Source organism: Tenebrio molitor, chromosome 1, assembly GCF_963966145.1.
Source record: "Tenebrio molitor chromosome 1, icTenMoli1.1, whole genome shotgun sequence".
Lineage (NCBI taxonomy): Eukaryota > Metazoa > Arthropoda > Insecta > Coleoptera > Tenebrionidae > Tenebrio > Tenebrio molitor.
In genome coordinates, this window is record NC_091046.1 from 38,668,359 (window position 1) to 38,686,555 (window position 18,197).

Consider the following 18,197-nt stretch of genomic DNA (forward strand, 5'->3'; position numbering starts at 1 on the left):
TCAAGACCGGCAAGGCGACCATACGGCGAGCGTTTTCTTGAAGGAGTCCTTCCGTCCCGTTGTACTTTTGTGGAGCTACATCTGCATTTATGTGAGGTTGGTTCTGACTGATTCCAATACGATGGCGTCCCCGATCCTCCATTTAACCCCTCTGTATAACGGTATTATATCCATATCGGCCGTATGTTGTTTTATAGTTTTCTTTATACCAATAATACTTAACATTTAACGATGATTTATTTGTAAGACTGACATTTCTCTTTACTTCAAAGATTAAATTTAGTTGTCATTTGTGCCGTAACCGTAGCAACGGCAGCAAAAATAACGGCCTCGGTCTGATAATTTTGAATAACGGCCTAGACTGTTATAGGTGTTATATCAATCAAGCATTGAGTACTGATAAATCCTAATAACAGTATGGTATAAAGAAAAAAAATAATTCATTTAATGATAGATATATGTATTTGTTTTAGCATTAATAGCAATAGTACGCATAATTCCACTAAATAAAACTAAATATAAAGATAACAATATAATGTATGCACAAAATTAAGAACGTCATTTCAATTTAAAACGTAATTGCCCATGTTAGCTTGTTCGGACCAAGCTCCATACCTAGCTCCATCCATTTCAGTGGCCACAGCATTGTCAGCACGCAGACTGTGATTCGCTCCCCCGATGCGTTCGCCACATTCGTTACACACCGACTCGACCATTGCACCACCACAATCCGCAATAACATAAGGGTGACCGTTGCGACACTTGTACCAGTGCCCTTGTTTAAAACCCATTGCTTTTACAATTTCCCTTTTTTCCATTTCCCAAATTCTTATCGCTGATGCAACCAACTTACTTAATTCTTTCAGGAGTTGTACAACACTCTGTTCAGCTTCTTCAGAGAATTTTTTCAAATCAAACAAAATTCCTTCAATTCTTGTCACGATAAGCTTGATTTTGCTGTTAGCAAGTCGAAATCTGAATGAAGACGACGCCTGAATCTGATTGAATTCCATTATTCTTGACAGCCGGCTCAGTTCAAAATCAACATCGTCAATTTCTTGTTCTGTAATGCAGTCTAGGTCTCGATTGACAATCTGCATTATAAATTCTACCTGCGGTAAACAAATGTCCGATGGTGGACCATCTTCAAGTACTGCAGTTGTTTTCTTTTTAGAACAAATATTTTCAATGTGCTCAATAATCTGCAGTTTTGATTCAACAGCGCTCAATTCGTGTTTATTAATGGGTTGAAATTTACCCTTCCTGGTAACTTTCAAGCGGTTCTCAAGAACAAGCAAAGTTTTCTCTAATGTCTGACAAACTGTAAATTGAGGTTTATTAATTTTCCAATAAATTAATTAATTGTATTAAACTTACAAGATCCCAACCTGATTTTACTTGTATGTAGTAGTAGGGCCAATTTTTGTTGCAAATGTACTCTTTTGTCGTCATTTTCTTTCTTCGTTCCATGAACATTTGTCTTGACGAAGGCAACATCCGTCAGTGCTTGTTTGATACAATCACTGTAACGCTGTGTAGTTTTAATCGCAGTTTTACATTTGGGACATAATTTAAAACCAATTTCCTCTTCATCACGATGCAACCATTGCTCCATTCCGGTACTTTCGAAAATGTGGCCGCAATCGTTTAGCACGACATATCGGGCGTCCTCGTCTTCGGACCCGAAAAATACCTCGGTCAGTTCTTCTTTGTCACAAATTAGGCACTTAGGTGGGCACGGATCTCCACAGAAACCTATGCACTGATGGCCACATTTCAGTGTCTTTTTGCAATTTTCTTCGCACGGTGGTACGCTACAAATGTCCCCACAGTAGTTGGTACATGTTTGATGATCACATTTTCTTGTACATTCTTCCTTACACGGGGTGCATACATCACCGCATCTCTTACCGCAAGAAGTGTGTTTGCATCTGACAGGACAGACACGAGTGCACGGTTTGCACGCTTCTCTGCAGGGAAATTCACATGGATGATTACAAACCAATGGAAATCCACATTTTTCACTGCATCGCTTGTGGACTCGTCCTTGACTACACTCTCCACAACTTCCTGAGCAGGAATGGCCACATTTCAGTTGATTACGACATGGTTCGTTACAGAATTGCAAAAGTACTTGTTTGTCATTAGGGAAATCTGAAAATCAAACTATAATTTTGAAAAAGTGTAAATCAATACTTTTGTATTACTCGAATTTTGGAGGCTGCATTTGATCCTCGTAACAATGTGACCACAAGGAGCTCCTATCGTACATTCAACCATAACTTCGCAGTTAGTTGTGCAGGGCTCGTTACATTTTTTCGTGCACGGATGCCCACATGGTAACAGAAGAGGGCATTTCTTAGTACAAAGCTTTCTGTCGGGCGTTTCACAACATTTTACTTTAATAGTATGACCACATATGGAGTTCACTTTGTCGACCTAAAATGGTTGACGGTTGGAAACAAAGTGGAACTAGGTATAACTGATGCTTTACTTACCTTCACTTCACATTTTCCACAGGGTTCGTTACATTTACTTTTACATTTATGTCCGCACAATAAAATTTTGGTGCAAGGTTTTTCACAATCTATTTCATCCACATCGGAGAAGCAAGGAACGTCGTACAAATGTGGACAAATGGTTCTCTTTTTTCTGACGCGGATATTGCATTCTTCACATTCTTCGTAACAGTATTTGCGACAAATGTGTTCCTGTTTTTTCGTAACACAACCCTTACGATATCGTGCACAACGTTTTCTACACTTGTACTGAAAAAAAGAAAACACGATACAGCATTTAAAATATTGTTAAGTAGTTTTATGCAAACAGTAAAAAAGTCACTTAAATAATAATTAAACTAACTGACTAAATTTAGCAGCTTTAAGCTTCCTAACTGAATTAAGTAATACCTCTAGATGATCAGGATCTCGCCTAACGTGGCACTTCATTTCGCATGCATGTCCGCACGGTTCTACTTTTATCTCGCAAGGGTGAGGACACCGATAGGTTTCTGCATCGCGGTGACATGGTTTGTCACAAGCATGGCCACAAGGTAACATCGTTGGTACGAGTACGGTACAACTGTAAGCGTCAGGATCGATGTGACATTCCAACTTAATCACATGTCCGCAAGAAAGTTCTCTTTGGACCAAATAGGTGCATGGGCCGCATTCTTCAAAACACATTTTTGGACATACATGGCGTGCATCTGCGTCGCACAACCTCCTTAAAAATTAGTACATTTAACAATCGCTATTAGAAAGAAAAATCAACTGAAAACTCACTTATTACAGGTCTCCCTACATCGGTAGCCTAAATGATCTCTGTTTAAAACGTGGCAAAGAGAAGTACATCTGTGACCGCACACTAAGGCGGCTTCACACTTTTGATCACATCCCCCTTCCGCTATATTCAAAAAATCGTCTCGGGCCTTCACGTAAGTAACAGTACTTGTGTGGACTTGGCACCGCACAGCTAACTCAGGTCCTATCGCGTTTTGTTCTTCCAAGGTGCGTCTAATCTTTCGCCACAGCTGTAAAAATTTAACACTAGTACTTTGATCCTGTGGATACCATTTTGTGGTTTACCTCGCTTGCTGCACACAGTTGTGTCATATTGCCCATCACATAAAATCCGTCTCTAGCTCTTGAAAGCGCAACACAAACTCTGTTCTCGATGGACAAGAAGCCGATTTTATTTTCTTTATTGCTTCGAACCAGTGAAAGTAAAATTATGTCACATTCTTCGCCTTGATAATTGTCTAGGACCGCTATTCTCACGTCCTTCAAAATGTGTTGATGCTTCTTGCGTTCCTTCTGCAGTTCAAACATTTGTCCCAAATATGCTGCCAATATGGTGATTTTTTCAGGTTTATAACCATTCAAGATGAGATGCCTCGCAAAATAAATTAAAAACCCAACCTCGTGGTAATTTTTTTTGCTCGTTCCTTCGCAACACTCCTCCTCGTGAGCATGATCTACGAAAAACAAGCATTTGTCAATTCCTGTTATTGGTGATCTTTTGGTCACGCTTGGGTGATCTTGTAAAGCAGGATAAATGGTTGGCGAAATCAGTTTGGAAATTTCCGGTTTCATTCGATGTTGTATGTTAAGAGTGTACAGTTGAATTTTATTTATAACCATCCTCTCAAACAAACTTATCCCCAATTTATAAAATCTTTCGACGCTGAAATTTGCTGTGCTGGGTTTCAGTTGTTGGTGATCTCCAATTAAAATTAGATGTTTACAGTGTTCTGTCAATGACGTTATTATGTGAGCTTCTAAGACTTCCGCGGCTTCTTCGACGATAACAACTGGACTTTTCAATGCCTGCAGAGACGACCTCAGACGCGCTGCACCTGTTGTTGTCATGCCGATTACTAAGGCGTCTTTCATTAAATTGGCGTTCTCGACATCGCGCAATTCTTCGTATATTTTAAACGATTTGCGAAATTCTCTGTTCAGTATTTCTAGTTTTTTTACTTGCTCTTGTTTATACAAGTCTAACCAGTAAAAATATAAATTCCAACGTGCCTCTGGTGTCATTTGATGAGGATTGACCGTGTCCGAGAGCTGCGGGGCTTTTCTTTTCATTTCAGATCTTTGTTTACCTTCCATCAGTCTCAACTGCAAAAAGTACACGACTGTTTAAGATGAAATGCTTAAAGTGCTACTTACCTTTAGTAAATCACGACGAATTGTTAATTCAAAGAGATCAAATCTGCTTTTTTCTTCTTGCAGTAAATCTTCCGTGTTGGGATTTTCTTTTGCGCTAATTTGCGTCACAAAATCATCTAGCTGTGCGATTTCATGCTCCATAGATGTTAAAGTAATCAAGGGAATGCTACGAGGAACTGTCATTAGTGAAACTTCTTCAAATATATCATCCAATTGATTATTCAAGTCCTCATTTTCTTCATCAATGCTATCTTCATCATCACTTTCATTATATCCATCGTTATCATGTCCATCCACTTCCTTTGTATTAGCGACTACATTTAAATTACCAAATTGCTCTTGAATCTATAACTGAATTTCAAAAAAAACTCTAAATAAATATCTAAATACCTCACCTGTCTTATGTTATCATCTGTTTTTGGTAGATTCTCTTGGAACAGCCAATCCAAGATTTCCTTCCTGTTAGCACGATAAAACCACATCCTTTTAAAATCTGGATCAATCTCTTCAAAAACATCAAAATTTCTTACGCTGTTGTAAAAATTAATTTGTCTTAAATCTTCTGTTATAGTTCTAATTTTTCCTAAAATCCCCTGAATTTTTTCTCTCATTTGTAGTACGGCCGGGCTAATTCTAAATCTGTTATTTCTACTTCTCAAATTGAATCTTTTCAAATTTTCGTTTTTCGACTGTCCTCCAACTCGTAAAATTCTTTCAGTAAAGGCAATCAGACCTTCTAAAAACTGGTCAAGGGCATGATTCGTGTAACATATAACCAACATTGGAGTTTTTTTGTACCAGATGTTGTGGTTTTCTATCAATGTTTTTGCTATTTTCAGACCCAAGTATGTTTTACCAGTGCCAGGTGGTCCCTGAATTATACAAAATTCTTGTGTTAATGCCGCTTTGAAGGCTTGAAGTTGTGATTCATTTAAATTGTAAAAATTCGTATTGGGCCAGTTCGTCAGAGGGAAAAATCTCATACCTCGAATAAGATATTCACGTTCGGGAATAGTTAAATATTCTGGGGGTTGAACCGAAGAGTCCACATGAATAATATATTTTTCCATAGGAAAACTGTCAACGCTCATATTTTTAAGTGCGTTCAAAACATGAAAATAAGGTTCAAAATAAACGCTACATTCAACCATTTGATAATCTGCATTGTATGCCACGACAACATTTTTGTCAAAACCAACGATTAGTTCTCCCTTTTCCAAATCTTCTATTTTCCTTTCTGAAACTTTCCCGAATATAATTGACCTAAAATTGTCCTTTGTAAAACACAGTAACGACCCAAACATAAATCTCCTGGAATTTTCGTATTTAAAGCTCTGCTTTTTCTTTTGAGCAAAATCAAATCGTAATCGGAGACAATACTGTTCGCTGACAGTTTCTGGATTTAAGAATCTAACTTTTTTATGAATTTTAACATTTTCTATTCGTTTTTTGTCCCTCAAGTGATCTCTTGATTGATACGAAGTAATTCCGGTCCTCAAAGGGCCTACGAAATCTTCCCGTAACAACCTGAATTGAACATCTAGGTAGTGGTCAACATCCTTGTATGGTCCTTCGACAACGTTACGTCTCAAAAAACTTTGGTTCGTGCTGAGAAGTTCAAGGGCACTGGGATATACAGAAATTTCTCGAAAATTGTCTGGTGGTTCTCCTTCCTCAATTTCATTTGAAGGTTTCTGTTCACGTTTCTCACTTTCCTCATGTAATTTAACCAAAGCTTGAACGGCTTCGTTGAGCTTGTCAACGTTTTCCCTTATTCCGTCAGAAATATGTCGGTTATGAACGCTTTGAAAAGACGGAAAACAAACAATTAAACTTTTTAATATGTCTGGTAATATTTTACGGCCGAAAGTAGGTAGACAATCACAAATATCTTTACAAATCCCAACAAGATTGTTCCAGAAATCATCCGTATCCTGCCAAAAGTGATGATTTTTTTTTTGACGGGTTTCGTTTTGCATTGGCAGAAAAAGAATATATTGTATTAGTTTCTCGACAAATGTCTCATCTAAATACGTTTGCAACACCTTATATTTACTTTCGACGAAAGATGAATCTGATACTTTCTTCAGCACTTTTACGAAAAGTACGACACCATCGTCAGTCAAGTCATTTTTTATGAATTCACCAATCCCCCTTTTACTGTTAGATAACTCTAAAATTAATCCTTCAGAATCTTTTTCTAAAAGATTCGCCAAAGCTCTGAACCCCATCGGTCTTCTTTCTCGTGGATTGGAAACATCCCTTGGTGTTCTGTTATTGCTTCTATAATTATTATTCCCTCGGCGAAGATTTGAAAAGATTTGGTTCGTTTGATCGGAACTGGTGCTCGCTGAACGAACCCGTTGTTGCAAAGAAGAATTAAAAGGTCTTCTTCCGCGTTGATTCCTCCATGCACGATTCGGAACGTCATCATCCACTAGTCCTTAAAAACATATTTTTCCCATATAAGATCAGTATGTTAATTGTAAATTTAATTATATGATGATAGAAGAACACGCACTCTCACGTTGTTCTTTGCACTTGCAGTAAACTGCAACAAAATCCAAAAAGACAAAAAAAAATACAAATTTCTTGCCATTCACAACTAAAAACAAGACTTTTTTATTTTACCTGCAGAGCTTGAAGGTTCATCCAGATAGTTTTGGCTTCCATACAGTCTGGTTCTATTTCCTAAAAACATATTATTAATATGTATTAATCAAAAATTTTTAGGGTCAATGATATCTTATCCACGATATGTCTAATTGCAATCAAATTTAGATAAGATCTGTAACTCTTGATAACGCGATGGTTTCTGCACAAATGGAAAATTCGAAATCATTCTGTAGCATAATAATTAATAATAATATCATTCTGTGGCATAATAATTAATAATTCACAGCTGAATGGTAAATATATCGTGCAATTATAAGAAGAATTCTAAATTAATGTATTTTCGTAATGGTTTTTTTAAGGCTCCACAATCTCTCACCTAGCGCCTATACCATGGAGTAATTTTTTTCGGTTTTTTTCTACAAAAGGAACTTTGATGCAATGCTTGTCTTTTGGTTGGTTAGTAGGCATCTAAACGGAGGTTGTCGACATTTTATTTTTAAAAGATCCATGAGAATTAATTAGTAATTAAATAAAAATGCGAAATAATTTTTTTCGGATTTTCTTGCAGTGGAACGTTTTTTCGACCAATTTTATTGGTGGATTTGTGTATGTATAAAAAAAATACCTAATCTGCATCGGGTAAAAAGGATGAATAAAAAAAGCAAACCTTGATAACGCCAATTCCCCGAGCCGTAGGGCGGTCGTGAGTTTCGGGGAATCCCCTCCCTCCAATTGTGCATTTTGTCAATCTGATCCAAACTTAACCTTACATGACCGCAAGTCTGACAACACTAAAAGTGTAAAAATAGTTCACAGGTCGTAAAATCACTTCGCCACCCAAGTTTCACAATCAAATAAGGAAAATCGAACAAATTACCGATATAAACACTTAAACGAGCAACCGACACTGATTCACAAAATGCATTTATCTTTAACCACACGCCGCGACCCGCGGCACGTCCTTACAGCAAAGTACAATCACGTACAATCCGCCACATTCGGGTAACATCGGATCACGTTAAATACGGTGGATTTTCGCACGGTTAAGGTTTTATTATAAAGACGTCGGGGAATAACACTTGCTAATCGATATGTTTGCTCTACGAGAGAGATAGATAGATGTGATATTTTTATCATGAGAATGAGTCAAATCGCTTAATCAGCTTTGTTCTTTGTTAGAAGCATTCTTATGTCGAAGTCAAACCAATTAAATCAACATTTTATCTTTTTATCACAATGCAAATTCAAAATTAGAACTTATGTACTTTGCCTTTTACTTTTTGTCTTTTTTGATTGAACTTGCCTCAGCTATTTGGACGCTGAATAAAATTGTAAAACTTACAAGCGGCCAAGCGATGATATTTAATGATAATTTAGATACAGTGAAAGTGAACATATGAAATTATTCCATACTAGTGACCCGACAGAATCTTGTCCAAATTTTTTTTTACCGAAAACTTTTCCAAATAACGAACAAAAAAAAAACAAGAATTACGCATATCCATCGTTCGAATCCTGAGTTATGGCCTTGAGTTCATACAAAAATCCCACAGAAAAAAGCACTTTGTTTTTTCCGAATTTTCCAATTTTTCTTTCCCTAAAAACCTCAATCAAACTATTACCACAGTATAGAGGTACAACAATTGTTATATGGAGGTATAACAATTGTCACTCCCCTCATGGGATAATCATTAATTGAAACGACAGACTGAGTGAAAATGTTTTTATGCGGTAAAAACTTTACTGTTTTTTGAAGAAAGAACGATCGCTGTTCTAATTGAACATTTCAAAAACAATATAAAAAGTCGATAACACCTAACTTAGGACACGTTCTGTAGTTCGGTCACCTCATTTTAATGCTACTGGAGATCGTTGAACGTCAAGCTACCAAATCTTCTTCTTGGACCTTGTGACCAAAAGTTGGCCAGTGACAGCTCCGGGCTCCCAGGGGGTTTTTCGGGGCAGAGGGCGTGGGTTCGGATTTTTAAAAAAATGGGCGCCAGGCAGCTATTGTCTTGAGCTGGTTGTTGCTTGTCCAGCTGCCGGGACAAGTGCTCAGATCTTACTCGTCGAAGGTAAGTAAAAGCAAACGCTTTCTGATCGTTAAACAAATTTTGGTTTATTCGGTTACTGCAAAATTATCCACAGAACAGTATTTGGTGGTTCGGTACTGGTTCACACGAATGCGATAATGGTTCGCTTGTAACTACTAGATGAAAATTGAAAGATGCGGAACCAGTACTTTTTGGTGGCCTTAATATCTACTTTGGTCGTAACCAGAAAAGCTTTTCTTTCACATGTGACCGAATCTTAAACTAAACATGATATTCTTCGACGAAATAAAAGATGTTCTGATTCCTGATGAGGAACCTCCCGAACTTAGACTTCCTTCTGATCGAGCTAATTATTAAATGTAAACTTAATGAAACCCAAGGTCAAGATTGGGGTGTCACCTTGACAAAAAATTAAAATTGATCCTGATAGGAAAGTTTAAATCGGTGAAGTTCCGAAACGTTAAATTTGACTGAAATTTCTTTAAGTTGACACTGGAGATTGAATGAAAAGGTTCTTACAAAAAAATTCTAAACATTTGCAAAGTTTCAAAAAAATTTAGTGAACATACAAAAATTATGAAAGCGAGAAGCGAGAAATTCGAGGCGTTCCTAAATTTTGCAATGCCGCGGTAAAAAAATATGGCGACTTAGCTTTATGACGGGTCTGTTGTCTCCTCGAATAGCGTCCTTTTGACTTGCGGTGTGACCTTGGCGATACGGTGCTCAAAATAAACGATCGCCTCTGCGAACGATGTTCTCCAAAATGGTCGCCTCTGCGAACGATCTGGCTACGAATCGCCCTGCGAACGATCTGGCTACGAATCGCCCTGCGAACGATCTGGCTACGAATCGCCCTGCGAACGACCCCTAACGAATTGTCGTTAGTGTTGTGAAAATCGGAAGATTCGGTAATTACCTTTCAGCGAAAAAGGGGGTTCTTGGCGCTAAATCGAAGTCCTTCCGGCACTCCTTTACTCAAAAATTTTCGGTACTCTAAAGTTGCGATACGGTACTGGATCAATTCATCCAAACGGGATTGACTCTAAACTGGATCGAACCACCCCTAATACATGGTCTTAGTGAAATGAATTCAAAATTGAACGATAATTACCTCTATAGTGCGAGGGGTCACTCGACCACGAACTCTAAAAGGCGCTTCGCTGGCGTCGCTTCGACGGCTCTCGACGAAGTGTCCGACTTCCGCATTTTTAATCTCGGTACCGCAGTCCCATAAATCGCGAAAATCGTCACGCGCGCGATTCTCGACCTTATTCAGTTGTGCTATAAGGCGGGCTGCGCTTGCGTGGTACTGCGCAATCAAAAATGTGCATTTCCGGTGGTACTACACGTGCGCGTGTCATGACAGGTGGACCGTCATGGCGTCGGTTTGTTTACCTCGAAATTATACCGAGCGGGAGAATTCAGATTTTGGACGGTATTGTGTCGGTAAGTCGTGCACGTCTATCCTGATGTTAATTGCCGTAACTCGCAGGTCAAAAAAAGGACAGGAAGAAAGATGGGGTTGAAAAGAAGGAGATGACTTTCCGGCAAGTTACTAAAGAGGAAAAGGGACCCAACATTGCCGTACGGTCACCTATCGCTGAGAAGAGAAGAAGAGAAAGTGAAGAGAAAGAGAAAGTGAAAGTGGGGTTCTGAAAGATAGGTTGCAGCTCGCCAACCTAGAGGCGTGAGGCCACCTCAGCCTGACATTTGCGGGGGTAACATGTGTTCTTCCAGCCCCCCCGTGGTGGCTGGCACAAATGACTCTAAATTGAAACTTTCCGCTTCCGGAATGAGCGACGTAAAAAAACTTGAAGGCAGGGTGGGCGCGTCGCGTTGCCAAATGCCGTGCGTTAACTGCTAGTTCCGGGTCTTCGAACTGCGATCTATTAGCCCCGCGAGCATAAGTAGGACCTCGTGGCCTCCTACTCCGGCCAATCGCCATTGTGGCGTTTCGTAACGCTACACTACCCCCCTCCTCAAAAAGAAAAAGGAAAAGGTAACTCAGTTGCCTTTTACTTTTTACAAAAAAACGAAGATGAAGTCTTCACAAAAAAAACGTCAAAATTTGATCACTGGAAAAGTTTTGGTTTCGCCACGAAAATGGCTTGTCGATATCTGCGCGTATCAAACGATTGAAAACTGAATCTCAATGTCAATTAGTACTTGAGTACTGCGGTATGATGTAAGTCAAGTCCGGTTAAATGTCATAATTTGGGGTTCTTAAATAAACTTTTCCTGAACAAACTCCACGGTAAAATTTTACTGTCGTCAACATTCCAAAGGAGGACAAAAGAATTAATCGAAAAATTGAACGGTACGAAAAAGTGAAATGCAAAGCTCGCTACGGTTCTTCGGCTTCTGCCAGAGATCCTCTGAATTCTTTCAAATCTTTCATGTGCCAAACACCTAGATCTGCGCGGTTCTCATCTTCGAGAGCGTACGCGAGTTTCGATAGTTTTCTCGTTATCGTGCACAGCACGTAGCGTGGCGCTAATTTTTGCGCAAAGTCTTTCGCAGCGCTGGAAAGTACTTTGTTGCGTTTCCAAACTTTGTCGCCTACAAAAAATTCAGCGTCGCGCTTCCGAAGATTGTACGAGCGTTCGTTGCGTTCGTGCGCTTTGTGAAGGTGCTGGGTTACATCCTGCAAGATGGTCTTGAGGTGTTCTAAATTTTTCGCGTGATCTTCGCGATCAGCTGTCGTCAAGGTTTCCGGATTTTCCGCTACTTTGCCGTAAAATTCACCGGTACAGGGTACTACCCTACCAAAATTGAGAAATGCTGGACTGAATCCGGTTACTTCGTTGACCGCTGTGCGAATCGCGTACCCGATCTTTGCCACCTCGGCATCCCACTTTTTGTGAGCGCCTTTGACGTAACTTCGTATGGCAGTGCCAACTGTGCGGTTGTATCGCTCCACAGGGTTGCTCTGAGGGTGATACTTGGCTGTGAACCAGATCTTTTGAACTTTGTAGTTCTCGCAAGTCTTTACAAATTCGTTTCCGACAAACTGCTTGCCGTTGTCGACCAAAATGAATTGCGGTACACCATACACAAGAAAAATTCCGTTCTCGATACATTCTGTAACTTTTGAGCTCGTAGCTTTTCGTAACGGAAATAGTACAACGTACTTCGTGAACCAATCTACGATCACTAAGAGATACGAATATCCTTTCGTGGACGTCGGTAATGGACCAATCAAATCAACGGAAATCATTTGCCACGGAAACTGAACCTTCTTTTCTTTTCCCATAAGCCCTGCGCGAGCGGTGTTCGGTGCTTTTTGCTCATTGCAAACCTTGCAGTTTCGAACGTAACGAATGACGGAACGACGCATTTTCGGCCAAAAGTGATTGATGGATAACCTTGAAAGTGTCTTGTAGTACCCGAAATGAGCTGATGTCGGTGCATCATGACATGATTCTAAAATTTTTGTTCTTTGATTTCGCGGTACTAAAAGCTTCCACTCCGGGACGTTGCCGGGTAGTACAATTTTGTTCGGTACGAATCGATACACGAAACCGTTCTCGACTTTCCATGATGGATTTCTTTGAGGATTGGCGATTATGTTGTCGCGAAGTCGCGTGTACGACTCGTCCAAATCATTCAAGTTCACGCCGAGAAAGCTGTCAATGTCTACCGCAGCAATTTCTGCAGGTAGTCTCGATAGTGCGTCCGGTACTACATTGAGCTTGCCCTTACGATGGACCAAATCGAATGAAAATTGATTGAGCTTGACACTCCATCGCGCTAACTTGCCTGCTGGGTCCTTCATTCGGTTTAACCAGAGCAATGAATAATGGTCCGTCACGATCGTGAAATGGGTGCCCTCAACGTAAGGTCTGAACTTTTCCAACGCGAACAAAACGGCTAAACATTCTCGTTCCGTAACGCTATAATTTCGCTCGGCTTTTGTTAGCGAACGGCTGGCGTACGCGATCACTCTCTCATCTCCGTCTAAATCTTGCGTTAAAACTGCTCCTAGACCGGTGTTTGAAGCGTCAGTTTGGATCACGAAAGGTTTCGAGAAATCAGGACTTGACAATACGGGTGCTGAAACAAGTGCATCCTTGATTTTCTGAAAAGCTTCCTGAGCTTCAGGAGTCCACTCCGTTTTCTGTCGCTTTCGCTTTCCGGTAAGTAACGCGTTTATCGGGGACATGAGGGTCGAAAAATGAGGGATGAAACGCCTATACCAAGAACACATGCCTACGAAACGTTTGATTTCGGTACTAGTCTTCGGGACTGGATAGCTCACCATGGCCGCTACTTTGTCTGGATCGGTACCTAGACCATGTTCATCGACAGTGAAACCCAAATATTTCAAACTTGAGCGGAAAAGTTGACACTTTTTCGCATTCACGGTGAGTTTCGCGTCTCGAAGACGTCGTATCACCTCCCTCAAAACTTGTACGTGTTTCTCGAATGTCGGGGCGATAATGATTAGATCGTCCAGGTAAACAAAGACGTGAGGTTCTAGTTCAGGTCCGAAAATTCTGTCCATGAGACACTGCTGCCTCTGGGCTGCGTTTGTCAGTCCGAACGGTAATACGTTAAAATGAAAAAGACCTCTGCCGGGAATCGCAAAAGCTGTCTTCGGTCTAGACTCTGAATCTAACGGGATTTGCCAAAAAGCGTTCTTGAGATCGATCGAACTGATGTACTTTGCTCCTCGCAACATACTGAGAATCCTGTCGACACGCGGTAATGGGTAACTGTCACGTTTTGTCACGGCATTGAGCCTGCGACCGTCAAAGCAAAGTCGGTATTCACCGGAAGATTTCTTTACTAACAAAATTGGAGAAGACCACGGACTGTCAGAAGGCGATATGACATTGTTCTCGAGCATGCGGTCAATTTCTTTGTTGACTTCCGCAAGCATGTACGGAGACCACCAATACGGACGTTGTTTGATCGGCAATGCTTCTCCCGTGTCGATTGTGACTGTCATTTTGTGTGTCCTCCCTAACTTTCCGTCGTTGCTCAACAAATCTAAATTTTTCCGGATGATCTCGGTGATCTCATGCCGATCCGCGCCACACTCCGTCACCGCGTCACATTCTGGTACTCTTACGATATCCGACGCAACTTCAATTTTGTGACCCGCGAAATCTATCTTGAGTCCGAATAATCTACAAAAGTCGCACCCTAATATGACGCTATGCTGAAGATCTGGCACGTAGTAGACACGAATTCGCCGTCTCGACGAGTCTAACACTGCTTCTAGTTCGATAGCTTTGGTTACCGGATGTTGTTTTCCGTCGGCAGTTCTGATGGTTTTTAGCCGAGATGGGAAAGTTTTTCCACCTGCGCGAAAATGAATTAAATCGGCTCCTTTTCCACCAACTATAGTGCAATTCGAACCGGAATCCACGAGTCCTTCAGTTTCCTTATTGTTTAGACGCAGTCTGATAAATGGCCTATTGTCATTGGTTTTGCTGACGAAAATGGAAGCGGAATTTGCCCGAGAAGGCTTGCAAAACTCTTTGACTTCGTCTAACCAAGCGTTCCACTGGGTGTCCGTACGTTTCGCGATGATCGATGCGTTTACATCGGCCTTGGGATGTTTTAGGAACGTAGCACGGCCGCAAGTCTGCCGCGTCCCTACTGCGCGTTTCCCGACGGATTACACTTTTTGCAGGTCGCCAAGGTGACGTCTGGCTCCCCACAACGGTAGCAAAACTGCTTTCTTTTCAGTCGACAGTTCATGAACGAATGATTCGGCTGTTGACAATTCCAGCACTTGAACGACCTGGAGGACGAACTCGCGGGTTCACTCCGTCTGGCTGAATTGCCTGAGGGTTCCTTCACGACGATGGCGCGTGGACTCGCTTTCGCGGGTTCGCTCGCCCGAACATATGCCAACTCTGGCTCCAACACGCAAGATGACTTGGGTGCAGCGCGATGTTTCTGCCGCAAAGCCGATAACTCCTCCACTTTTTTGCACAACTTAATCAACTCCGGTACGGTGACAACTTCGGTGATGCTAAGCTGGTTAAGGTAACATGGAAGCAAATTCCTCCGAATCGTCTTTACCTTGGTTATCTCCGCCGGTGGTCGACTAAGTCTAGCAAAAAGCGTCTCCATAACCGCAACGTAAATGGTTATCGACTCGCTTTTGCCCTGAAGCCTGCCCTTGATTTCGTCCCACAACAATTCATCGAAATCCGGTGGAAGAAATTCCTGTTTCAACAACTGAACCACTTCGTCCCAATCGCTCAATCTGCTCCGAACAGAACGATACCAAATCAGCGCTTTGCCGCTAAAGAGATCAATGGCCGCGTTAAAAAGGTCCCTGTTGGTTGCGTTTCGCGCTACCGACAGTTCCTCTACCCGTTCCAAGAACTGGTTCACCGTCATTCCATTTTCCTCCCCGTTGAAAGATACGCCCCAGGTGTGAATTGGCACTAGTTTCGGTTCCGGAGATCTCGCGTGAGGGTGCACGTAAATGGGAGTAGTCGCGACGACTGGTGGCGCTTCCACCGTAACCGGGCTCGCTTCTGCTGCCTTGTCGTGAAGATCAGCTTCGAGCAACAAACATGTCGCGTACGCCTCATTTCTATACTCCGCATCTCGCTCGCGTCTCATTCGCCGAATGCGAAATGAAAGGTGCGTTAGACGGGTCTTCAACCGTTTGAAGATCATGTCTTCCGCCGTTCCTTCAAATTCTGTCAAAATCGTGCGTATGCTCTCAAGGGTGTCCTCAATGGCCTGGACCTCGGTGTCGTGATCATACTCTGCGTCATGAAGTGACAGAAAGTATTCGTCCGGTCGACCTAGTTCTTTGGACAGAGCTCTCGCTAACAGTTTCCTCTTATCGTCCTGGTTTCGGCTAGTCGTGATGCCGCGTATACGCAATTCATACGTCAGCTCGTCAGCTAGTAAATGCTTGACCTTGAATTGTTCGTCCATTTTGACGAAGACTCACCGCGATTCCACGGGTCGGTAACGCAATAAAAACGCCGGTCAAAACACTACCAAAAAACAGCGCGCTACACGATAGTCGATTCCGAGAAAAGGTTTTTGTCGTCGAGGGTACAAGATAAGACCGCTACTCAAACAATGAATTCGCCGCTAAATTTCCGCTTCTCATTAACACACAATCAAAAAATTCAACTTTCAATAAACCTTTACCAACTCCCTTTGCTCCGATTGAAAAAAGTGACTGAGCCTCAATGAAGATGAACGATAAACGAAAATTTGTGGTTGCTCCAAAAAATCGAGCCCCACGTTCTGGGCGTCAAAATTTGTGTGACCAAAAGTTGGCCAGTGACAGCTCCGGGCTCCCAGGGGGTTTTTCGGGGCAGAGGGCGTGGGTTCGGATTTTTAAAAAAATGGGCGCCAGGCAGCTATTGTCTTGAGCTGGTTGTTGCTTGTCCAGCTGCCGGGACAAGTGCTCAGATCTTACTCGTCGAAGGTAAGTAAAAGCAAACGCTTTCTGATCGTTAAACAAATTTTGGTTTATTCGGTTACTGCAAAATTATCCACAGAACAGTATTTGGTGGTTCGGTACTGGTTCACACGAATGCGATAATGGTTCGCTTGTAACTACTAGATGAAAATTGAAAGATGCGGAACCAGTACTTTTTGGTGGCCTTAATATCTACTTTGGTCGTAACCAGAAAAGCTTTTCTTTCACATGTGACCGAATCTTAAACTAAACATGATATTCTTCGACGAAATAAAAGATGTTCTGATTCCTGATGAGGAACCTCCCGAACTTAGACTTCCTTCTGATCGAGCTAATTATTAAATGTAAACTTAATGAAACCCAAGGTCAAGATTGGGGTGTCACCTTGACAAAAAATTAAAATTGATCCTGATAGGAAAGTTTAAATCGGTGAAGTTCCGAAACGTTAAATTTGACTGAAATTTCTTTAAGTTGACACTGGAGATTGAATGAAAAGGTTCTTACAAAAAAATTCTAAACATTTGCAAAGTTTCAAAAAAATTTAGTGAACATACAAAAATTATGAAAGCGAGAAGCGAGAAATTCGAGGCGTTCCTAAATTTTGCAATGCCGCGGTAAAAAAATATGGCGACTTAGCTTTATGACGGGTCTGTTGTCTCCTCGAATAGCGTCCTTTTGACTTGCGGTGTGACCTTGGCGATACGGTGCTCAAAATAAACGATCGCCTCTGCGAACGATGTTCTCCAAAATGGTCGCCTCTGCGAACGATCTGGCTACGAATCGCCCTGCGAACGATCTGGCTACGAATCGCCCTGCGAACGATCTGGCTACGAATCGCCCTGCGAACGACCCCTAACGAATTGTCGTTAGTGTTGTGAAAATCGGAAGATTCGGTAATTACCTTTCAGCGAAAAAGGGGGTTCTTGGCGCTAAATCGAAGTCCTTCCGGCACTCCTTTACTCAAAAATTTTCGGTACTCTAAAGTTGCGATACGGTACTGGATCAATTCATCCAAACGGGATTGACTCTAAACTGGATCGAACCACCCCTAATACATGGTCTTAGTGAAATGAATTCAAAATTGAACGATAATTACCTCTATAGTGCGAGGGGTCACTCGACCACGAACTCTAAAAGGCGCTTCGCTGGCGTCGCTTCGACGGCTCTCGACGAAGTGTCCGACTTCCGCATTTTTAATCTCGGTACCGCAGTCCCATAAATCGCGAAAATCGTCACGCGCGCGATTCTCGACCTTATTCAGTTGTGCTATAAGGCGGGCTGCGCTTGCGTGGTACTGCGCAATCAAAAATGTGCATTTCCGGTGGTACTACACGTGCGCGTGTCATGACAGGTGGACCGTCATGGCGTCGGTTTGTTTACCTCGAAATTATACCGAGCGGGAGAATTCAGATTTTGGACGGTATTGTGTCGGTAAGTCGT

The 18,197-nt window shown here is 41.6% G+C and overlaps 1 protein-coding gene and 1 long non-coding RNA gene across 2 annotated transcripts; one reads left to right on the forward strand and one right to left on the reverse strand.

The window, feature by feature from the left end:
- Positions 1–443: 443 nt before the first annotated feature.
- Positions 444–8,387, reverse strand: LOC138123916 (NFX1-type zinc finger-containing protein 1-like). Its single transcript, XM_069038772.1, has 11 exons — positions 7,960–8,387; positions 7,308–7,367; positions 5,072–7,119; positions 4,677–5,021; positions 3,588–4,625; positions 3,285–3,532; positions 2,910–3,225; positions 2,499–2,768; positions 2,208–2,439; positions 1,378–2,154; positions 444–1,321 (listed from the first exon to the last, which is right to left on the reverse strand). The coding sequence occupies exons 1-11, from the start codon at positions 8,030–8,032 to the stop codon at positions 564–566; spliced, it is 6,165 nt and encodes a 2,054-aa protein (XP_068894873.1). The 5' UTR covers positions 8,033–8,387; the 3' UTR covers positions 444–563.
- On the forward strand, positions 7,429–7,841 carry LOC138124071 (uncharacterized). Its single transcript, XR_011156994.1, has 2 exons — positions 7,429–7,585; positions 7,652–7,841. It is a non-coding gene; the product is annotated as an uncharacterized lncRNA (long non-coding RNA).
- Positions 8,388–18,197: the final 9,810 nt, after the last annotated feature.